Source organism: Entelurus aequoreus, linkage group LG26, assembly GCF_033978785.1.
Source record: "Entelurus aequoreus isolate RoL-2023_Sb linkage group LG26, RoL_Eaeq_v1.1, whole genome shotgun sequence".
Taxonomy (NCBI): domain Eukaryota; kingdom Metazoa; phylum Chordata; class Actinopteri; order Syngnathiformes; family Syngnathidae; genus Entelurus; species Entelurus aequoreus.
Genome location: NC_084756.1, coordinates 22,309,973 through 22,334,231, shown reverse-complemented (window position 1 = coordinate 22,334,231; position 24,259 = coordinate 22,309,973). Strand labels below are relative to the sequence as shown.

General features: G+C 34.9%; 1 protein-coding gene across 11 annotated transcripts in view; it reads right to left on the bottom strand.

Moving 5' to 3' along the window:
* kaznb (kazrin, periplakin interacting protein b) overlaps positions 1-24,259 on the bottom strand; it is a 327,532-nt gene that overhangs the window by 70,898 nt on the left and 232,375 nt on the right. For 9 of the 11 annotated variants that reach the window (XR_009824672.1, XM_062037865.1, XM_062037867.1 and 6 more), the window contains one exon: positions 15,847-15,954. Coding sequence is in view for 10 of the 11 variants with exons in the window: in XM_062037865.1 (XP_061893849.1) it covers positions 15,847-15,954 (108 nt within the window). In the remaining variant the exon portion in view is untranslated. Of the gene's footprint in view, positions 1-4,386; positions 4,929-15,846; positions 15,955-18,855; positions 19,200-24,259 lie in introns of those variants that run through there. The other 2 variants (XM_062037871.1, XM_062037872.1) reach the window with 2 other exon arrangements.

Here is a 24,259-nt window from a genome sequence, read left to right as displayed (position 1 = left end):
ATGGCCGACTGGGAGAAGACGCAGTCAAAGTGGAGGCAGATACATAAACACAAACTATTCATATAATAATAATCTTGACCAAAGAACCTCCATTACATGTCATGTGGACCACAAGGACGTGCTTTAAATGTAGACAAAAATCATAATAAAGTTCGTAATGGTTTCCTGATGGCCACAGTTTGACCCTGGAACAGATGAATTAATCTGACATGCCTTCCTATGGGAAAATGTGAGCTTCAACAATTACGTCTCTACGCACCATCACATTTACTACTTGTTACCATGACGACGATGCAGGTTAAAAAAGGCAGACGCCAAGACAAAGACACAAGGGGATGTAAATAGTAAAAACCACAGCCAGAACAGTTCCAAGAGGCAACCACTCGTATTATACAGCATCACATCGAAACCAAGCCCCGCTAAAAGCATCCTTGATAATCCATAATTCCTCTCTATCGCTCGATATACAGTATGTTACGTAGGACATCTGAGGCGTACAGTGTATTAAAACCAAGCACGTGCACAAACTATGCGAGCGTGCTTATGCTTGCACCTATCTGTGCACATACCGCTACGGTCATGCTTACACTGGAGTGTGCAAGATTAGCAGATAATCACGTTATCCATTGGAACACGTCCTATCTGGGTCGCTCATAACATGACTGAAACAAGAACAAGGACAAGGAATGTGTCCCTCCGAGATATTTTTTTCTGCAGCCTTGAATAAATGTATTAAGACACATGTAGGATTTATATATATATAAAAATATATATATCAGATTTCAAATTAATCCACATTTTAAATGAATATTAGCAACTCGACATAAAAGTTTGCATATTATTAAATACTAAAGTACACCGCAGGAAATAGTTATGTCATTCTATTTCTAGTCAATATTATACATTATTTAGCTTTTTAAATCCATGTAATATTGACGTGTTCCCTTATTCATACGAATAGTAATTCTGAGTATATTATTTGTTAAAAAGATTTCTATGATCAATATTAACAATAAAATTCCATGAATATTACATTGCTTTTTTGGATTAGTTTATTACAAATTTATTCTTGCATTTTGCAATTTTTCAAATAATATTACTACTTTTGTTTGAGTTTAGTTTGCTATAATATTAAGACTTCTTTCTCATAAAAAATATGTGATTCTAGTAATACTACAACTTATTATTTTTTATTGACCATGCTATTTATTATACTATCGGATATTCTTATTTTATGTATGATTTTGAAATTCAATATAGAGTTTATTCTTATGATATTACAGCAGTTTAAAGAAAGTCGTTATGATATTCAGACTTTTTTTTAATTATGATTTTTTTTCTATTAACACTACAACTTATAATATTAAGGAATATATAATCGTATTATTTATTGTATTATATATTCTTATAATGATATGTGTAATTTTTTGTTTTTATAATTCATAAAAAAATTATTATTTTTGAACTAATATTCATTTTATCGTGCCTTTCGCCCCCTTTATTTATATTATTGAGTTTCATAAAAGAGTTTTGAGTTAAACATGGTAAAATGATAGTTATTCTGAATAATAACATTAAAATAAATTACAGTATATAAAATACAATACGTATAATATTCAAGCAGAAATTCTGCAGTAATTTATTTTCAACTTTATTCTTGTATTTTTGCAAATGTGTTACAGTATCTTTTTTTTTTTTAAAGATACTTGTGGATAATTGTGGCTTTTAAAACAAAAATAAAATAACTAATCGAAATGCAACTAATCACAGGGACATATTAGAGGGTTACAACATTTTTTTAAAGTATATTACATAAAAATACTATATAAAAATAATGTAAAATGGTTTATTAGGGTCTTTTATGTATACACACATTAGGGTTGTCCGGTATTAGTATAGTACCGCGATACTAATGAATCATATTCGGTACTATACCGCCTCTAAAAAGTACCGGTCCCACACCCCCTGTCGTCGTCACGTCGTGTCATTGTTGGTTTTACGAGCAGACGAGCATGTTCGGCAGCGCACAATCACAGAGTACTTACAAGCTGACACAGTGTGTAGACAGAAAAGGGAGAACGGACGCATTTTGGCTTAAAAACTAAAAATAAAGGTGAAGTTATAACACTGAAACGCCCTCAGGAAGAGGTGCTTTAAAACATGGCTAGCTAGCTAGCGGCTGAAGTCCAGCTGCAGTCGGCAGTGTTTTAGCTACTTCTAAATCACTAATCCTCGCCTCCATGGTGACAAATAAAGTAAGTTTCTTACAAGTATCCTCCCTGCAGGACGAGGAATAGCTAAACATGCTTCACTACACACTATAGCTCACCGGCGTCACCGCGAATTACTCCGTTCCTGAATGTAAACAAACGCCATGGGTGGATCTACACTTAACATCCACTGTAATGATACCAAGTACAGGAGCGTAACTAGTCGATACTACAATATTTTATAGCATCACAAAATCTTTTTTCGTTTGTTTAAAATGTATATTATGTTTATAAACTCAGGAAATATGTCTCTGGACACATGAGGACTTTGAATATGACCAATATATGATCCTGTAACTACTTGGTATCGGATTAATACCCACATTTGTGGTATCATCCGAAACTAATGTAAAGTATCAAAACAACAGAAGAATAAGTGATTATTACATTTTAACAGAAGTGTAGATAGAACATGTTAAGAGAGAAAATGAGCAGATATTAACAGTAAATGAACAAGTAGATTAATAATTCATTTTCTACCGCTTGTCCTTAATAATGTTGACAAAATAATAGAATGATAAATGACACAATATGTTACTGCATATGTCAGCAGACTAATTAGGAGCCTTTGTTTGCTTACTTACTACTAAAAGACAAATTGTCTTGTATATAATGCAATTTTTTGTGGTTCCATTTATTTAGAAAAGTATCGGAAAGTACCGAAAAGTATCGAGATACATTTTGGTATCAGTACCAACATATTGGTATAGGGACAACACTAACAAACATATATACATATATACACACACACTATATACCGTATTTTTCGGAGTATAAGTAGCACCTGCCGAAAATGCATAATAAAGAAGGAAAAAAACATATAAGTCGCACTGGAGTATAAGTCGCATTTTTTGGGGAAATTTATTTGATAAAAACCAACACCAAGAATAGACATTTGAAAGACAACTTAAAATAAATAAAGAATAGTGAACAACAGGCTGAATAAGTGTACGTTATATGAGGCATAAATAACCAACTGAGAACGGGCCTGGTATGTTAACGTAACATATTATGGTAAGAGTCATTCAAATAACTATAACATATAGAACATGCTATACGTTTACCAAACAATCTGTCACTCCTAATCGCTAAATCCCATGAAATCTTATACGTCTAGTCTCTTACGTGAATGAACTAAATAATATGATTTGATATTTTACGGTAATGTGTTAATAATTTCACACATAAGTCGCTCCTGAGTATAAGTCACACCCCCGGCCAAACTATGAAAAAAACTGCGACTTATAGTACTTATAATACGGTATATTATATATATATATTCACATACATACATGTACATATATACACACATGTATATATATATATATATACATATATATATACACAAACAATTTTGTGGAATAGCCTTCATTTCTAAGAACAAGAATAGACTGTCGAGTTTCAGATGAAAGTTCTCTTTTTCTGGCCATTTTGAGCGTTTAATTGACCCCACAAATGTGATGCTCCAGAAACTCAATCTGCTCAAAGGAAGGTCAGTTTTGTAGCTTCTGTAATGAGTTAAACTGTTTTCAGATGTGTGAACATGATTGCACAAGGGTTTTCTGATCATCAATTAGCCTTCTGAGCCAATGAGCAAACACATTGTACCATTAGAACACTGGAGTGATAGTTGCTGGAAATGGGCCTCTATACACCTATGTAGATATTGCACCAAAAACCAGACATTTGCAGCTAGAATAGTCATTTACCACATTAGCAATGTATAGAGTGTATTTCTTTAAAGTTAAGACTAGTTTATATATATGTATATATATATACATACATACACACACACACACATATATCTCTAGCTAATAATACAATATCTTAGATAATAGATAATAAACACATAGTTTTTTACCACAATTTCAAACTGTGTTTTGAATACATTGCTAAGGTTACATAAAGTAAATGTAATGGAGTAAAAAAGTATTGGACTCCTTGTCCTTTTCACACAATCACTAATAACAACTGAACTTGAAACTGCCCAACTCTCAGATTGGCTTTAATGGCCGCCAACGTCCCGCTAACACACACACACACACACACACACACACACACAAACACACACACAGTCTGTCTGTCTGTCTGGACCTTGTGTGTGTGCGTCACTCACCGGCCTTCCCTTCCTCCCTGTCAGACGCCCTCATGGTCAGGTGGGCCTCGGCTCGGCTCGTCTCCACTGTCAGACCCGGTGTGAGCTCTCATAGCAGGTGGAAAGCAAAAAGCCCCAAAAAGGAAACAGACACACACACACACACACACACACACTGGCCGCCACGGTCAGCACAACACGACACAAGCACCTGTATGAGAGTGTGTGCACCTGAGAGGCCCCGCCCCTAGCAAGACAAGGTAACCGGGAAGTTGTCCTTCCCTGAGAGTTTCTGCTTGTTTGGAGGGACACACCCAGGAGGGGGAGGGGGAAGTTAACTTGCGGCCTCAGGTGTGTACAACAAGACAGGTGAGTCAGAGGAACGCTTGCGCCCCCCCATGGACGACAAGCACAAGGCGCTGACCTCACAATGACGTTTCTTACTTCCTCAATCTGGCAGAAGAGCAAACATGACCAATGACCAAGTTAAAGTCATAGCTAAATATTTGATGTTTGGCAAAATTATTCTCATCCTCTAATTAGTGGGATTTTTTACCAGCAAAATTTAATTTTTTGTGTACTATATGACAACCTCGGTCTTGTAACTATCTCTTTTTCCACCAAAAATGAAAACTTTTTTTTCTTTTTTCTTGTAATAACCACCTTATTATTGTAAAGATCATAATAATGCAAGTGTTCCTCCTAAAATTATTAATTATTCTCAAAATAATGAGACTTTTACTGCTCATAGATAGATAGATAGTACTTTATTGATTCCTTCAGGAAAAAACATAAAATAAATAAAAAATAAAAATAAATTAGAATCAAACAACCTGTAGGTTTACATAGAATTACTACTTTATTATATTAAATGTGCAAACAAATATTGTGAATGTTGTAGTATTACAACTATATTCTCAAACAATTTAATACAAACAAAAGATGTCCGATAATGTCTTTTTTGCCGATATCCGATATTGTCCAACTCTTAATTACCGATACCGATATATACAGTCGTGGAATTAACACATTATTATGCCTAATTTTGTTGTGATGCCCCGCTGGATGCATTAAACCAGGGGGTCACCAACGCGGTGCCCGCGGGCACCAGGTCGCCCGTAAGGACCAGATGAGTCGCCCGCGGGCCTGTTCTAAAAAAAAAAAAAAAAAAAAAAAAATTAAAAAAAAAAAATATATATTTTTTATTTTTTTTATTTTTTTTAAAAATTAAATCTACATAGAAAAAACACAAGATTCACTTTCAATCAGTGCATCAACCCAAACAACCTCCCCCATGCACACTCATCCACACCCACTCACACAAAAGGGGTTATTTCTTTCTGCTACCAATATTCTGGTTCCCACAACATAGACAACACATCTGCAAGGAACACAGTCCCTGAAGCACACATGATTGTATAGGCTGCTGGTCCACTAACATTTTCATTAATTACTATTTTTTATGTAATTATTTTTATATTGTTTTACTTTCTTTTTTATCCAAGAAAATGTTTTTTATTTATTTATCTTATTTTATTTTATTTTTAAAAAAAGGGCCTTATCTTCAACAGACCAGGTTGTCAATGAAATTAGATTTGTTTAAAGGTTTTTTTTAAACCAGGCCCAGTCCAGATAATGTCCAAGTCGGACTCAGCAACACACACCTTCATTCATGTACACAGAAAAAAATTAGGGAACACAACAGATTGCATATAATTTATAAACAAAATTACATTTTCAAAATAAGCATTTATGTACAGTCCAGATTATGTCCAGGTCACTCAAATTAGGGAACACAACAACAGATATCATATAATCTATAAACATAATTATACTTTCAAAATAAGCCTTTGAGGACTTCTCATCTTTTTTTTAATGTTTTTTGGCATCATTATCGTTTTCAACCATGTAACTTTCTAAAGTTAGAAAATACTGAATAAATGTTTTAAAGAAAGTAATACTAAGTGAATATCTGTTTTTGGCCTTAAAAATAAACATTTTACCGAGTACTATAATTAAATTGACTAAATCATGATTGTCAATGAACTCTCCTAAAATAACAGAAACCACATTAAGCTTCATAAACAAACCAATCCTTAAACACATTTTTTTCAACTTCCACCCAAAACAAAGACACAATATGACAATACCAAAACAAATGCAGGGTGGATTCAGGCTCCTGACAACAAAATCGGCAATCATCTGACTCTGTCATATTCCATCATTTTAACATTTTCCCTGTGGGTAAGAAGTTATAAATAATTTTAATTTGAAAATAACGATTTTGCACATCGATAGTGGTTTTATAGATTAGTTTGAATATGGCATCCCATGGCAACAGGCAGTCAAAAAAGTCCTCCCATTTTCCATTTGTGTTGTATGAGGCAGCCTTCAAAGATTTCTTTATTAAATAAAAATTATATATTTTTCTATTTATTTTAGTTCCTTTTTGCCAACTAGAATTTCTTATTAGAGGTTTACAAACTAATAATTTAGTAGTTCCATAATTAATTATTTGTTTCCATCTTTTCCCAATTACTCCAGTTAGTTGATAAAATGAAAAGCTTGAGCAAGCATCACCATACATAGCTCTAAATTCATCATACTTCATAATTTTACCATTCTCATTGATAATATCATTGACAAAAATGATTCCTCTTTCAAACATATTTTTCCAAAAGAAAGGCTTTCCATCCATTACAATATTAGAGTTCATCCATATTAACTGCTGCAAAATATCGTCTCTTTTTTCTGGCACGTAAAATTGAAAACACCACTATGAGTGGATTGTTTCCTTTATGAACCCTGCCATGTTTCCCAGCAGACTCTCTGGGAGGGGATCACTTGTAAAAAAGGATACAATTTCTTTTGATACAGTACATGTTTTTTGTCCAACAGGACATTTGTGTACCACTCAATGTTTAAATACATCTTTGGAACAATTGATGCTTTTAAAGACAAACACATAGCTTCAAGGTTGAGAAGTTTCAGGCCCCCATATTCATACTCTTTGTACAAAACCTTTCTTTTAATCTTTTCTGGTTTGCCGTTCCAGACAAAATCGAAGACCCTCCGCTCATAAATCTTAAAAAAGTTTTGTGATGGAGCTGGTAATGACAAAAACAAATAAATAAATTGAGGAATAATTAACGAGTTGGCAATAGACATTTTACCACACAAGGTTAGGGATTTCCCTTTCCATAATTGCATAATTTTGTCCAGCTTTCTTAGTCGATTATCATAATTTACTGAGCCTAGATCTTCCAGATTTTCTGGGACAACAACACCAAGTATGTTAACTGGTCCATCTGTCCACAAAACAGGCACTTTGCATTCCATTCGAAAGGACGTTCCCTTTAGATTTCCGATCCTTAACATTATACATTTATCATAATTAAGCTTAAGGCCAGATTGCTGTGAAAATATGTCCAAAAGATTAAGAAGGTTTCGCAAACAATGAGGAAAAATCTTATCTTTGTGAATCTTTGTGAACAAACACAGAACACACCTCACTGATGCACATCTGCAAGACTCACTCAGAGTTGCAGTGTCAAGTTACACACCAGAGTACAACACACTAGTTAACAGCATGCAATGCCAGGCTTCCCACTAACTGACAAAGAAACAGATAACAGATTTGGTGTCCAGTTCAAAGTGTGACATGATTTAAAAATATGAGAGTTTACTTTTGTATTTTACATGAGTTATTATTTGTACAAACATGGTGCAAAGTAATTCATGATTTGTTAAAAAATGTTAGTGGCTAGCTAGTTAAAATGGGATATTGTGATTTCACAAGACTGTCTTAGAAGTGATCATTTGAAAATGTTCAATTTGAAAAATGTGCACTTAAGAGAAAATATAAAAATAAAGTGTTGCATATTGATATTTATCTGTTTCTATATATATTTATTGTGAGAAATCATTTAGATGATCAGTGTTTCCACAAAGATAAATATCATTAATTATTAATAATAACAGAGTTAAAGGTAAATTGAGCAAATTGGCTACTTCTGGCAATTTATTTAAGTGTGTATCTAACTGGTAGCCCTTCGCATTAATCAGTACCCAAGAAGTAGCCCTTGGTTTCAAAAAGGTTGGTGACCCCTGATATAGACAATACCAACAACTTGTATCACTCTTTTCAATTTTATTCTCACATATTCCAACTATTTAACTATTTTATTCTTCATATTGCAACATTTTCTTTTGAGTTCATCCTAAAAAAAAGTCATGACTTTTTTGTTCTTTAACATCATTTATAATTATATGTATACAATTACAAGGAAGTCGGTGGTATTACATATTTATTATTTTCCTTGGAAAATTATATGGTGAATCTTACAATCTTAATAAAATAAACATAAAAAAGATATATGTGTGTGTATATATATAATATAATATATATATATATATATATATATATATATATATATATATATATATATATAATATATACCAGGGGTCACCAACGCGGTGCCCGCGGGCAGCAGGTAGCCCGTAAGGACCAGATGAGTAGCCCGCTGGCCTGTTCTAAAAATAGCTCAAATAGCAGCACTTACCAGTGAGCTGCCTCTATTTTTTACATTGTATTTATTTACTAGCAAGCTGGTCTCCCTTTGCCCGACATTTTTAATTCTAAGAGAGAAAAAACTCAAATAGAATGTGAAAATCCAAGAAAATATTTTAAAGACTTTGTCTTCACTTGTTTAAATAAATTAATTAATTCTTTTACTTTGCTTCTTATAACTTTCAGAAAGACAATTTTAGAGAAAAAATACAACCTTAAAAATGATTTTAGGATTTTTAAACACATACATTTTTACCTTTTAAATTCCTTCCTCTTCTTTCCTGACAATTTAAATCAATGTTCAAGTAAAACTTTTTTTTTTTATTGTAAAGAATAATAAATACATTTTTAAATTTAATTCTTCATTTTAGCTTGTGTTTTGTCGACGAAGAATATTTGTGAAATATTTCTTCAAACTTATTATGATTGAAATTCAAAAAAATTATTCTGGCAAATCTAGAAAATCTGTAGAATCAAATTTAAATCTTATTTCAAATTCTTTTGAATTTATTTTAAAAATTTTGTTCTGGAAAATCTAGAAGAAATAATGATTTGTCTTTGTTAGAAATATAGCTTGGTCCAATTTGTTATATATTTTAACAAAGTGTAGATTGGATTTTAACCTATTTAAAACATTTCATCAAAATTCTAAAATTAATCTTAATCAGGAAAAATGACTCATGATGTTCCATAAATTATTTTTTAAAGTTTTTCTCTTCTTTTTTTCGGTTGAATTTTGAATTTTAAAGAGTCGAAATTGAAGATAAACTATGTTTCAAAATTTAATTGTCATTTTTTTCGTTTTTTCTCCTCTTTTAAACCGTTCAATTAAGTGTAAATATCATTAATTATTAATAATAACAGAGTTAAAGGTAAATTGAGCAAATTGGGTATTTCTGGCAATTTATTTAAGTGTGTATCAAACTGGTAGCCCTTCGCATTAATCAGTACCCAAGAAGTAGCTCTTGCTTTCAAAAAGGTTGGTGACCCCTGATATATACTGTATATATATATATATATATATATATATATATATATATATATATATATATATATATATATATACACACCGTATTTTTCGGACTATAAGTCGCTCCGGAGTATAAGTCGCACCGGCCGAAAAGGCATAATAAAGAAGGAAAAAAACATAAGTCGCACTGGAGTATAAGTCGCATTTTTTGGGGAAATTTATTTGATAAAACCCAACACCAAGAATAGACATTTGAAAGGCAATATAAAATAAATAATAAAGAATAGTGAACAACAGGCTGAATAAGTGTACGTTATATGAGGCATAAATAACCAACTGAGAACGTGCCTGGTATGTTAACGTAACATATTATGGTAAGAGTCATTCAAATAACTATAACATATAGAACATGCTATACGTTTACCAAACAATCTGTCACTCCTAATCGCTAAATCCCATCAAATCGTATACGTCTAGTCTCTTACGTGAATGAGCTAAATAATATTATTTGATATTTTACAGTAATGTGTTGATAATTTCACACATAAGTCGCTCCTGAGTATAAGTCGCACCCCCCGGCCAAACTATGAAAAAAACTGTGATTTATAGTCCGAAAAATACGGTATATATATATATATATATATATATATATATATATATATATATATATATATATATATATATATATATATATATATATATATATATATATATATATATATATATATAGCTATGCGCACACAGACACACACACACTTAGGCTGCCTACAATAATAGGCCACTCTGAAATGTGCAGTTTTATCACAAAGCACAATGCCACGAATGTCGCGAGATTAGAGGGAGTGTGCAGTCGGCATGCTGACTGCAGGAATGTCCGCCAGAACTGTTGCCCGTGAATTGAATGTTCATATCTCTACCATAAGCTCTCTCCAAAGGCGTTTCGGAGAATTTGGCAGTACATCCAACCAGCCTCACAACCGCAGACCACGTGTAACCACCCCAGCCCAGGACCTCCACATCCAGCAGGTGCACCTCCATGATCGACTGAGACCAGCCACCCGGACAGCTGCTGCAACAATTGGTTTGCATAACCAAAGAATTTCTGCACAAACTGTGAGAAACCGTCTCAAGGAAGCTAGTTTGCAAGCTTGTCATCCTCATCGGGGTCTCGACCTGACTGCAGTTCGTCGTTGTAACACGACTTACGTGGGAAAATGCTCGCATTCGATGGCGTCTGGCAGGTTGGAGAGGTGTTCTCTTCACGGACGAATTTTCACTGTTCAGAGCAGATGGCAGACAGTGTGCGTGGCGTCGTGTGGGAGAGTGATCTGCTGATGTCAACGTTGTGAATCGAGTGGCCCATGGTAGGGGTGGGGTTATGGTATGGGCAGGCGTATGTTACGGACAACCAACGCAAGTGCATTTTATTGATGGCAGAGATACTGTGACAAGATCCTGAGGCCCATTGTTGTTCCATTCACCTCACTCATGCACGGCCCCATGTTGCAAGGATCTGTACACAATTCCTGGAAGCTGAAAACATCCCAGTTCTTGCATGGCCAGCATACTCACCGGACATGTCACCCATTGCGCATGTTTGGGATGCTGTGGATGGGCGTATACGACTTACTATCACTTCCTGCCAATATCCAGCAACTTGGCACAGCCATTGAAGAGGAGTGGATCAACATTCCACAGGCCACAATCAACAACCTGATCAACTCTAAGCCAAAGAGATGTGTTGCACTGTGTGAGGCAAATGGTGGTCACACCAGATACTGACTCCTCTTCTGACCCCCCCACACAGACCCCCAATAAAGCACAACTGCACATTTCAGAGTGGCCTTTTATTGTGGGCAGCTTAAAGGCCTACTGAAACCCACTACTACCGACCACGCAGTCTGATAGTTTATATATCAATGATGAAATCTTAACATTATAACACATGCCAATACGGCCGGGTTAACTTATAAAGTGACATTTTAAATTTGCCGCTAAACTTCCGGTTCGAAACGCCTCTGAGGATGACGTATGCGCGTGACGTAGCCCGGGGAACAGAGGTATGCCTTCCACATTGAAGCCAATACGAAAAAGCTCTGTTTTCATTTCATAATTCCACAGTATTCTGGACATCTGTGTTCGTGAATCTGTTGCAATCATGTTCATTGCATTATGGAGAAGGAAGATGAGCAAGCAAAGAAGAAAGTTGTCGGTGCGAAATGGACGTATTTTTCGAACGTAGTCAGCCACAACAGTACACAGCCGCCGCTTCTTTGTTTACATTCCCGAAAGATGCAGTCAAGATGGAAGAACTCGGATAACAGAGACTCTAACCAGGAGGACTTTTGACTTCGATACACAGACGCCTGTAGAGAACTGGGACAACACAGACTCTTACCAGGATTACTTTGATTTGGATGACAAAGACGCAGACGTGCTACTGTGAGTATGCAGCTTTGTCTTTTTTTTGCGTATGTACGTAACTTTTTAAAAATATATAAGCTTTATGAACCTTGGGTTAGGTGAACGGTCTTTTGGGCTGAGTGATTGCGTGTGTTGATCAGGTGTTTGAATTGTATTGGCGTGTTCTATGGAGCTAGGAGCTAGCATAGGAGCTAGGAGCTAGCATAACACGTACCGTACCGTACGTGCGCGTCACGTACGTAACTTTTTAAAAATATATAAGCTTTATGAACCTTGGGTTAGGTGAACGGTCTTTTGGGCTGAGTGATTGTGTGTGTTGATCAGGTGTTTGAATTGTATTGGCGTGTTCTATGGAGCTAGGAGCTAGCAGAGGAGCTAGGAGCTAGCATAACAAACACGCAGGTGTTTTTATGCAGGATTAATTTGTGGCATGTTAAATATAAGCCTGGTTGTGTTGTGGCTAATAGAGTATATATATGTCTTGTGTTTATTTACTGTTGTAGTCATTCCCAGCTGAATATCAGGTCACCCCCGGCTCTCACAGCATCTTCCCTATCTGAATAGCTTCAACTCCCCACTAGTCCTTCACTTGCACTTTACTCATCCACAAATCTTTCATCCTCGCTCAAATTAATGGGGAAATTGTCGCTTTCTCGGTCCGAATCTCTCTCACTTCATGCGGCCATCATTGTAAACAATAGGGAACTTTGCGTATATGTTCAACTGACTACGTCACGCTACTTCCGGTAGGGGCAAGCCTTTTTTTCATCAGATACCAAAAGTTGCAATCTTTATCGTCGTTGTTCTATACTAAATCCTTTCAGCAAAAATATGGCAATATCGCGAAATGATCAAGTATGACACATAGAATAGATCTGCTATCCCCGTTTAAATAAAAAAAATTCATTTCAGTAGGCCTTTAAGGCACACCTGTGCAATAATCATGCTGTTTAATCAGCATCTTGATATGCCACACCCGTGAAGTGGGATGGATTATCTTGGCAAATAAGAGATGTGTATATAGTAAAAGTTTTACATCTTTGAGTTCAACTCATGAAAAATGGTAGCAAAATCAAAAGTGTTGAGTTTATAATTTTGTTCAGTATATATACTAATATATACTGTACATACAATATACAGTACTTATGGTAGTCGATTTTTGTAACTTAGTTGTCTCCACTTTTCCTCATAACGTGAAATTTACTCTAAAAGTTTACTTTAATGAAAAGTATAATCATATCTATATTTTTTTAAATGTTATCAATAAAAACACCACAAAATCTCCGTTATTTGATGTTTTATTTGTAAATGTTTCTAATGAAAGAGCATTTGTTCCGATAAAACAGTGTTTTTCCCCTTCTTAACATTTCAAATGTAATTCTTGTAAAACATCAACAATTATATATTATTATGTACAAAACCCAAAACCAGTGAAGTTGGCACGTTGTGTAAATGGTAAATAATACAATTATTTGCAAATAATTTTCAACCTATATTCAATTGAATATACTGCAAAGACAAGACACTTTACGTTCGAACTGGAAAACGTTATTTTTTGCAAATATTAGCTCATTTGGAATTTGATGCCTGCTACATGTTTCAAAAAAGCTGGCACAAGTGGCCAAAAAGACTGAGAAAGTTGAGGAGTGCTCATCAAACACTTATTTGGAACATCCCGCAGGTGAACAGGCTAATTGGGAACAGGTGGGTGCCATGATTGGGTATAAAAGCAGCTTCCATGAAATGCTCAGTCATTCACAAACAAGGATGGGGCGAGGGTCACCACTTTGTCAACAAATGCGTGAGCAAATTGTCAAAAGGTTTAAGAACAACATTTCTCAACCAGCTATTGCAAGGAATTTAGGGATTTCACCATCTACGCTCCGTAATATCATCAAAAGGTTCAGAGAATCTGGAGAAATCTCTGCACGTAAGCAGCAAGGCTGAAAACCAACATTGAATGCCCGTGACCTTGGATCCCTCAGGCGGTACTGCATCAAAAACCAACATCAGTGTGTAAAGGATATCACCACATGGGCTCAGGAACACTTCAGAAAACCCCTGTCAGTAACTACAGTTTGTCGCTACATCTGTAAGTGCAAGTTAAAACTCTACTATGCAAAGCGAAATACATTTTTATTCACTGGCTTTTAACCCAGCATGAGACTTTAAACTGTTTTTAACTTTTAACTTTTTTAACTGCTTTTTATCTAACAAAATTGTTCTTAGGGTAATTTTGTATTTGCTTTTTTAATGTGTATTTTACTTCTGTTTTAAATTTTATTTTTTTAGTCTGTCCTTTGCCTTTATTTCTTTGTGGTGTACAGCCCTTTGTTTTTCAACTGTGGTTGTTTTTAAAGGGCTTTATAAATAAAGTTGGTATGGTATGGTATGGTATTTATCAACAACACCCAGAAACGCCGCCGGCTTCGCTGGGCCCGAGCTCATCTAAGATGGACTGATGCAAAGTGGAAAAGTGTTCTGTGGTCTTACGAGTCCACATTTGAAATTGTTTTTGGAAACTGTGGATGTCGTGTCCTCCGGACCAAAGAAGAAAAGAACCATCCGGATTGTTATAGGCGCAAAGTTGAAAAGCCAGCATCTGTGATGGTATGGGGGTGTATTAGTGCCCAAGACATGGGTAACTTACACATCTGCGAAGGCACCATTAATGCTGAAAGGTACATACAGGTTTTGGAGCAACACATGTTGCCATTCAAGCAACGTTATCATGGACGCCCCTGCTTATTTCAGCAAGACAATGCCAAACCACGTGTTACAACAGCGTGGCTTTGTAGTAAAAGAGTGCGGGTACTAGACTGGCCTGCCTGTAGTCCAGATCTGTCTCCCATTGAAAATGTGTGGCGCATTATAAAGCCTAAAATACGACAATGGAGACCCCCAGACTGTTGAACAACTTAAGCAAGAATGGGAAAGAATTCCACCTGAAAAGCTTCAAAAATTGGTCTCCTCAGTTCCCAAACGTTTAATATAATTTGTCAATTGAATATAAGTTGAAAAGGATTTGCAAATCATTTATTTTCATTTACGAATTACACAACATGCCAACTTCATTGGTTTTGTATAAATTACGTGCAAGTTTTGTATTTTTGGCACTTTTCCTTTTCCTAAAATGACTTTGTTCCTGCAATATGGAATACAATATTACAGTGCATCAGTTACGATTTGTACTGTTGTGTGCAGGACAATGGAGACAAAGGCGAATGTCTTATTGCTTATTTCAGCGTTTACATGATACTGTAACTGCACACATAATTCTGATGGGAAAATAGGTGTTATTACTGATGCACCTCCAGTGCATTTAGTTGTGTTGCGATAAAAGCAAGCAGCAGCATCTTTTCAAAGCTGCGCTCGTCTCCTTTTTAAGGCGGGTAGCAGAAGAAACCTCTGCAGACACCTTTGCTCCTGATGTAACCTCCGCCTCCTTTAAGCACTGCGATACACACCTCCTGCCGTCACCACGGCAACGCCTCCCCCCCCCCCTGCCGCCACGTACCTTTGCCCAACGAGCAGTCGGGGGAGCCGAAGTCCATCAGGCTGGAGATCTCTGCAGGGTAGCACATGTCCGTCACCAGCGTCTTCTGTCTGTGATGCACTGAAGCATCTGGAAAAAGAAGGTCAGTCAGTTGAGAGGAAGACAACGTTCAAGCTTGAAGTAAGAGAAACACGTCTTTTAAAGAAACACAGCACACAAAGCAGCTCATCATACACTATATTGCCAAAAGTATTTGGCCACCCATCCAAATGATGACAATCAGGTGTCCTAATCACTTGTATAAAATCAAGCACTTAGGCATGGAGACTGTTTCTACACACATTTGTGAAAGAATGGGCCGCTCTCAGGGATTTCCAGCGTGGAACTGTCATAGGATGCCACCTGTGCAACAAATCCAGTCCTGAAATTTCCTCGCTCCTAAATATTCCAAAGTCAACTTTATTATAAGAAAAGTGAAGAGTTTGGGAACAACAGCAACCAAGTGGTAGGCCACGTAAACTGACAGAGAGGCGTCAGCGGATGCTGAAGCGCATAGTGCAAAGACTTTCTGCACAGTCAGTTGCTACAGAGCTCCAAACTTCATGTGACCTTCCAATTAGCCCACGTACAGTACGCAGAGAGCTTCATGGAATGGGTTTCCATGGCCGAGCGGCAGCATCTAAGGCAGGGGTCACCAACCTTTTTGAAACCAAGAGCTACTTCTTGGGTACTGATTAATGCGAAGGGCTACCAGTTTGATACACACTTAAATAAATTGATAGAAATAGCCAATTTTCTCAATTTACCTTTAACTCTATGTTATTATTAATAATTAATGATATTTATCTCTGTGGAAACACTGATCATCTTAATGATTTCTCACAATAAATATATATAGAAACAGATAAATATCAATATGCAACACTTTATGCACATTTTTCAAATGGAACATTTTCAAATGATCACTTCTAAGACAGTCTTGTGAAATCACAATATCCCATTTTAACTAGCTAGCCACTAACATTTTTTTTTAACAAATAATGACTTACTTTGCACCATGTTTGTACAAATAATAACTCATGTAAAATACAAAAGTCAACTTTCAAATTTTTAAATAAATCATGTCACACTTTGAACTGGACACTAAATCTGTTATCTGTTTCTTTGTCAGTTAGTGAAGACCAAGTCTTTAAAATATTTTCTTGGATTTTCAAATTCTATTTGAGTTTTGTCTCTTTTAGAATTAAAAATGTCGAGCAAAACGAGACCAGCTTGCTAGTAAATAAATAAAATTTAAAAAATAGAGGCAGCTCACTGGTAAGTGCTGCTATTTGAGCTATTTTTAGAACAGGCCAGCGGGCTACTCATCTGGTCCTTATGGGCTACCTGCTGCCCGCGGGCACCGCGTTGGTGACCCCTGATCTAAGGCACACATCACCAAGTCCAATGCAAAGCTCTGTTGCGGGTCCCAAACTCTGGAACGATCTCCCTCTCCATGTGAGACAGGCCCCTTCTTTGGCTATTTTTAAGACCCTTTTTAAAACCCATTTTTATTCACTGGCTTTTAACCCAGCATGAGACTTTAAACTGTTTTTAGCTTTTAACTTTTTTAACTGCTTTTAACTTTTTAAACTGCTTTTTATCCAACAAATTGTTCTTAGGGTAATTTGCATTTGCTTTTTCAATGTGTATTTTTATTTCTAGAACAACATACTCTAAAATATATTATAACATATAACAATATAACAAAATATTAAAAAAAAAAATGGAAATAATGAATGAATAAATTAATAATAATAATTGTACATTTTTATTAATTATTCTGTGAGTATATTGGAAAAATTAAACAAGTATTCAAAAATATGAATTATAACAAAAAGTACATTGATCATTGTTTTCTAGTTAAAATATTAATTATTATTTACTAATAAGTGGGCTCTGTACCGAGGATGTCGTTGTGGCTTGTACAGCCCTTTGAGACACTTGTGATTTAGGGCTATATAAATAAACATTGATTGATTGATTGATTAATGATAGAATATAATCACATATTATATGTATTTGAAAAATAAAATAAGTATTAAAAAATAAGAATTATAACAAAAAGTACATTGATCAACATTTTCAAGTTCAAATACGAATTATTATTTAGTAATGATATAATAAAATCACATATATGATAAGACTAATTTAAGAAGATAAAATAAAACTATTGATACCAACATGTTCTCAAAATAAATACTTTAAATACTATTTTTTAGTCTATCTTTTGCCTGTATTTCTTTGTGGTGTACAGCCCTTTGTTCTTCAACTGTGTTTGTTTTTAAAGGGCTTTATAAATAAAGTTGGTATTGTATGGTATGGTATGGGATACAGTGGTGTAAAGCACGTTACCACTGGACTCTAGAGCAGCGGAGACGCCTTCTACGGAGTGATGAATCACACTTTTCCATCTGGCAATCTGATGGACCAGTCTGGGTTTGGAGGTTGCCAGGAGAACGCTACATTTCGGACTGCATCGTGCCGAGTGTGAAATTTGGTGGAGGAAGAATTATGGTGTGGGGTTGGTTTTTCAGGAGTTGGGCTTGGCCCCTTAGTTCCAGTGAAAGGAATTTTGAATGCTCCAGGATACCAAAACATTTTGGACGATTCCATGGGATGGCACTTCAAGTTCATATGTGAGTAAAGGCAGGTGGCCAAATACTTTTGGCAATATAGTGTACGTTATAGGACAGGGGTCGGCAACCCAAAATGTTGAAAGAGCCATATTGGACCAAAAATACAAAAACAAATCTGTCTGGAGCCGCAAAAAATTAAAAGCCATATTACATGTGTCATGAGATATAAATGTAATTAAGAGGACTTAAAGGAAACTAAATGACCTCAAATATAGCTACAAATGAGGCATATGCAATATGTACATATAGCTAGCCTAAATAGCATGTTAGCATCGATTAGCTTGCAGTCACGCAGTGACCAAACATGTCTGATTAGCACTCCACACAAGTCAATAACATCAACAAAACTCACCTTTGTGCACTCATGCCCAACGTTAAAAGTGTGGTGGACAAAATGAGATAGAAAAAGTGGCATAAAACACGTCCTAGAAAGTCGGAGAAAGTTATACATGGAAACAAACTATACGGCGAGTTCAAGGACCGCCAAAATTAGTAGGACAAAACGGCGCTCGCCAAATACTCGAATCAGTGAAGCATGTTTAATATAAACAGTGTGATTTATAACAATTAGCGAGGTTTATGTCATGTTTGTCCTCCCACAGAAAACATTCTGAAACAAAAAAATTGATTTTTTTTCCCCTCATCTTTTTCCATTCTTCATACATTTTTGAAAAATCTCCAGAGAGCCACTAGGGCGGCGCTAAAGAGCCGCATGCGGCTCTAGAGCCGCGGGTTGCCGACCCCCGTTATAGGAGATCCCTTATTGACATACAGTACAGTGCACCTAAAAAGTATTCACAGTAGTTCACTTTTCCTCATTTTGCATGATACAGCCTTATTCCAAAATGGATTGAATTAGTTTTTGTCCTCAAAATTCTACACACAATACCCCATAATGACAGTGTGAAAGCGTTCCTTTAGAGCAGGGGTGTCAAACTCAATTTAGCTCAGGGGCCGCATGGAGGAAAATCTGTGCGCAGGCGGGCCCATAGGTGCCGATCCCGACTGCATTGTGCCGAGTGTGAAATTTGGTGGAGGAGGAATTATGGTGTGGGGTTGGTTTTTGAGGAGTTGGGCTTGGCCCCTTAGTTCCAGTGAAAGGAACTTTGAATGCTCCAGGAAACCAAAACATTTCCGAGCACCCGCGTGGGATTGATGGCAACTTTCAATCTTTAAAATACTTTTTGAAAAATCAATCCTATTGTTAATATTATGGTGAGTTTGGTCCGTTTTACATAATAACACATTCACAAACCATATAGTCTATAATCAACAAAGTCTAACCAAGAAGTCATTGTGCCCGATGATGAACTAATGACACAATCATCTTGACTTTGAACACACTGCACACCAGTGAATGAAGGGCATACTTACTCAACAGCCATACATGTCACACTAAAAGGGGCAGTATGAACAATGCCAACACTGTCATAAACTTGTGCCATATAGTGAAACCACACTAAACAACAACGACAAACACATTTTGGAAGAATATTTGCACCACAACACAACATAAACACTACAGAACTAATTCCCAGAATTCCCTGCAGCACCAACTCTTCCGGGACGCTACAATATAAACAAACGCCATTGGTGGATTTACGCCTAACATCCACTGTAATGATACCAAGTACAATAGCGTTTCTAGTCGATACTACTATGATTACATCGATACTTTTTAACATCACAAAATCTTCTTTAGTTTTTTAAAATTTATATTATGTTTATAAACTCAGTAAATATGTCCCTGGGCATTGAATATGACCAATGTATGATCCTGTAACTACTTGGTATCGGATTGATACCCAAATTTGTGGAATCATCCAAAACTAATGTAAAGTATCTAACAACAGAAGAATAAGTGATTATTACATTTTAACAGAAGTGTAGATAGAACATGTTAAAATGAGAAAGTAAGCAGATATTAACAGTAAATGAACAAGTAGATTAATAATTCATTTTCTACCACTTGTCCTTAATAATTTTGACAAAACAATAGAATGATAAATGACACAATATGTTACTGCATATGTCAGCAGACTAATTAGGAGCCTTTGTTTGTTTACTTACTAATAAAAGACAAGTTAAATAAAGCCAATAATGACATTTTTGGTGGTCCCCTTTGTTTAGAAAAGTACCCAAAAGTACCAAAGTACCGGTACCAAAATATTGGTATCGGGACAACACTATTACTATTACAATCATGGCATTAAAACAAAAAAATAAAGACAACTTCAGATTGTTTTCTTTGTCTTACTTTGGCCAAAAATAGAACAAACACATTCTGAAAATATTAGAATAAAAATATAGAAAAAAATACCGGCAGCGGTAAAGTTTAGATCCATGAAGGAAAGAAGAAAGTGAATGAATGTTTATAACTGAATAAATGTACACGTGCATAAAAATGTGTTTTCTTTTGTATTATTTTTTTTAAATGAATTAAGTAACGTTTATGACAACCTTTTTCCAAAACACAATATAGAATGTGAGATATAACAGGATAATGCATACATTTATCATTTGTTTTCAAAACGGTTACAAAAAAGAGGCACCCCAAAAATTTACTGTGGGACCCCATTTTTATGACTCGATGGGGTCCCTGGGACCCCAGTTTGAAGGTTCCTAGCGCCAACACTCATGGAGTATTGGTGCGTGCAAAACAGCAGCAGGCGGCTGTGGCCTGCGGGCCGGTTGTAATACTAATCAATGATCATCCCGAGGGCCATAGATCATTCATTTACGGGCTGGATCTGGCCTGCAGGCCTTGACTTTGACACCCCTGTTTTAGAGCTTTTTAAAAAAAGAAAAAAAGAAAATAAATAAATAAAAATAAAAATCACATGTACTGTATTTTTCGGAGTATAAGTCGCACCGGAGTATAAGTCGCACCTGCCGAAAATGCATAATAAAGAAGGAAAAAAACATACATAAGTCGCACTGGAGTCCGGCCAAACTATGAAAAAAACTGCGACTTATAGTCCGAAAAATACGGCACATAAGTATTCACAGTCTTTGCCATGAAGCTCAAAGGTGAGATCAGGTGCATCTTGTTGCAATAATTTCACCTCAAAATGTAGTGATGTATATTACTGTAAATGGAAAAACAGTACTGCTGTTTTTATGGTAAAAAAAAAAAAAAAGGCAGCTCAGTTGTCAGAATTTTACTGCAAAATGTACATTTGTTTTCTTACTGTAAATACAAAAAAATGCAATTTTACAGTAACATTTTGACACCTGAGCTGCCAGGTTTTTTTTTGTTTCTTTTTTTTACCGCAAATCAACAACTGTAGATTTTTCGGTGTATTACTGTAAATGCCAAAACGGCACCACAGTTTATTACAGTAAAAAGAAGTACTATTTTTTTAATTCAGAGAAAAATGCTGTAAAAACCACAGTAAATTTCAAAATTTGACCAATTTGACCTACTGCACAATTTGATGGATAACTTGCTTTGAAATCATTATTATTAGTGTGAGGAAAAGCTGTGACCTTTTCCTCACACAACTGCAAACACATTTTGGTAATATTTATACATTTTCCTCGTAAAAGGTCATGTTTATTTTTATAACATGGTAACTTTTTCCTCATGAAATTGCAAGTTAATTTTCATTGTATTGCAACTATTTGCTTATAAATTGTGCGTTTATTTGTCATATATGTGTGACTTTCTCATCAAAATTTGAGATTGTTTTCATAATATTGTGACTTTTTCCACATAAGGTTATTTTCATGACAATGTGACTTTTTTCTCATACATTTGCACGGTTGTTTTAATAATATTGTAACTTTCTTCCTCATAAAATTGTGAGTTTATTGGTCATATATTTGTGACTTTTTCCTCATCAAAATGTGAGATTGTTTTCATAACATTGTGACTTTTTCCATATAAGTTTTTTTCATGACAATGTGACTTTTCCTCATCCATTTGCAAGCTTATTTTCATAATATTGCAACTTTCTTCCTCATAAAATTGTGAGTTGATTTGTCATATATTTGTGACTTTTTCTCATGAAAATGTGAGATTTTTTTTCATAATATTGTGACCTTTTCCACATAAGGTTATTTTCATGACAATGTGAGTGTTTCTCATACATTTGCAAGCTTATTCTCATAATATTGCAACTTTCTTCCTCATAAAATTGTGAGTTGATTTTTCATTTATTTGTGACTTTTTGTCATGAAAATGTGAGATTTGTTTCCATAATATTGTGACTTTTTCCACATAAGGTTATTTTCATGACAATGTGAGTGTTTCTCATACATTTGCAAGCTTATTCTCATAATATTGTAACTTTCTTCCTCATAAAATTGTGAGTTTATTTTTTCATATATTTGTGACGTTTTCCTCATCAAAATGTGAGATTGTTTTCATAATATTGTGACTTTTTCCACATAAGGTTATTTTCATGACAATGTGAGTGTTTCTCATACATTTGCAAGCTTATTCTCATAATATTGTAACTTTTTTCCTCATAAAATTGTGAGTTTATTGGTCATATATTTGTGACTTTTTCCTCATGAAAATGTGAGGGTTTTTTTCACAATATCGTGACTTTTTCCCACATAAGGTTATTTTCCTGACAATGTGACTTTTTCTCATACATTTGCAAGCTTATTCTCATAATATTGTAACTTTCTTCCTCAGAAAATTGTGAGTTTATTTGTCATATATTCGTGACTTTTTCCTCATGAAAATGTGAGATTTTTTTTCATAATATTGTGACTTTTTCCCACATAAGGTTGTTTTCATGACAATGTGGCTTTTTCTCATACATTTGCAAGCTTATTCTCATAATATTGTAACTTTCTTCCTCATAAAATTGTGAGTTTATTTGTCATATATATTGTGACATTTTACTCATCAAAATGTGAGATTGTTTTCATAATATTGTGACTTTTTCCACATAAGGTTATTTTCATGACAACGTGACTTTTTCTCATCCATTTGCAAGCTTATTCTCATAATATTGTAACTTTCTTCCTCATAAAATTGTGAGTTTATTTGTCATATATTCGTGACTTTTTCCTCAACAAAATGTGAGATTTTTTTTCATAATATTGTGACTTTTTCCACATACGGTTATTTTCATGACAATGTGAGTTTTTCTCATACATTTGCAAGCTTATTCTTATAATATTGTAACTTTCTTCCTCATAAAATTGTGAGTTTATTTGTCATATATTTGTAACTTTTTCCTCATCAAAATGTGAGATTGTTTTCATAATATTGTGACTTTAACCACATAAGGTTATTTTCATGACAATGTGACTTTTTCTCATCCATTTGCAAGCTTATTCTCATAATATTGTAACTTTCTTCCTCATAAAATTGTGAGTTTATTTGTCATATATTTGTGACTTTTTCCTCATCAAAATGTGAGATTGTTTTCATAATATTGTGACTTTTTCCACATAAGGTTATTTCATGACAATGTGACTTTTTCCTCATCCATTTGCAAGCTTATTCTCATAATATTGCAACTTTCTTCCTCAGAAAATTGTGAGTTTATTTGTCATATATTTGTAACTTTTTCCTCATCAAAATGTGAAATTGTTTTCATAATATTGTGACTTTTACCACATAAGGTTATTTTCATGACAATGTGGCTTTTTCCTCATCCATTTGCAAGCTTATTCTCATAATATTGTAACTTTCTTCCTCATAAAATTGTGAGTTTATTGGTCATATATTTGTGACTTTTTCCTCATGAAAATGTGAGATTTTTTTTCATAATATTGTGACTTTTTCCCACAAT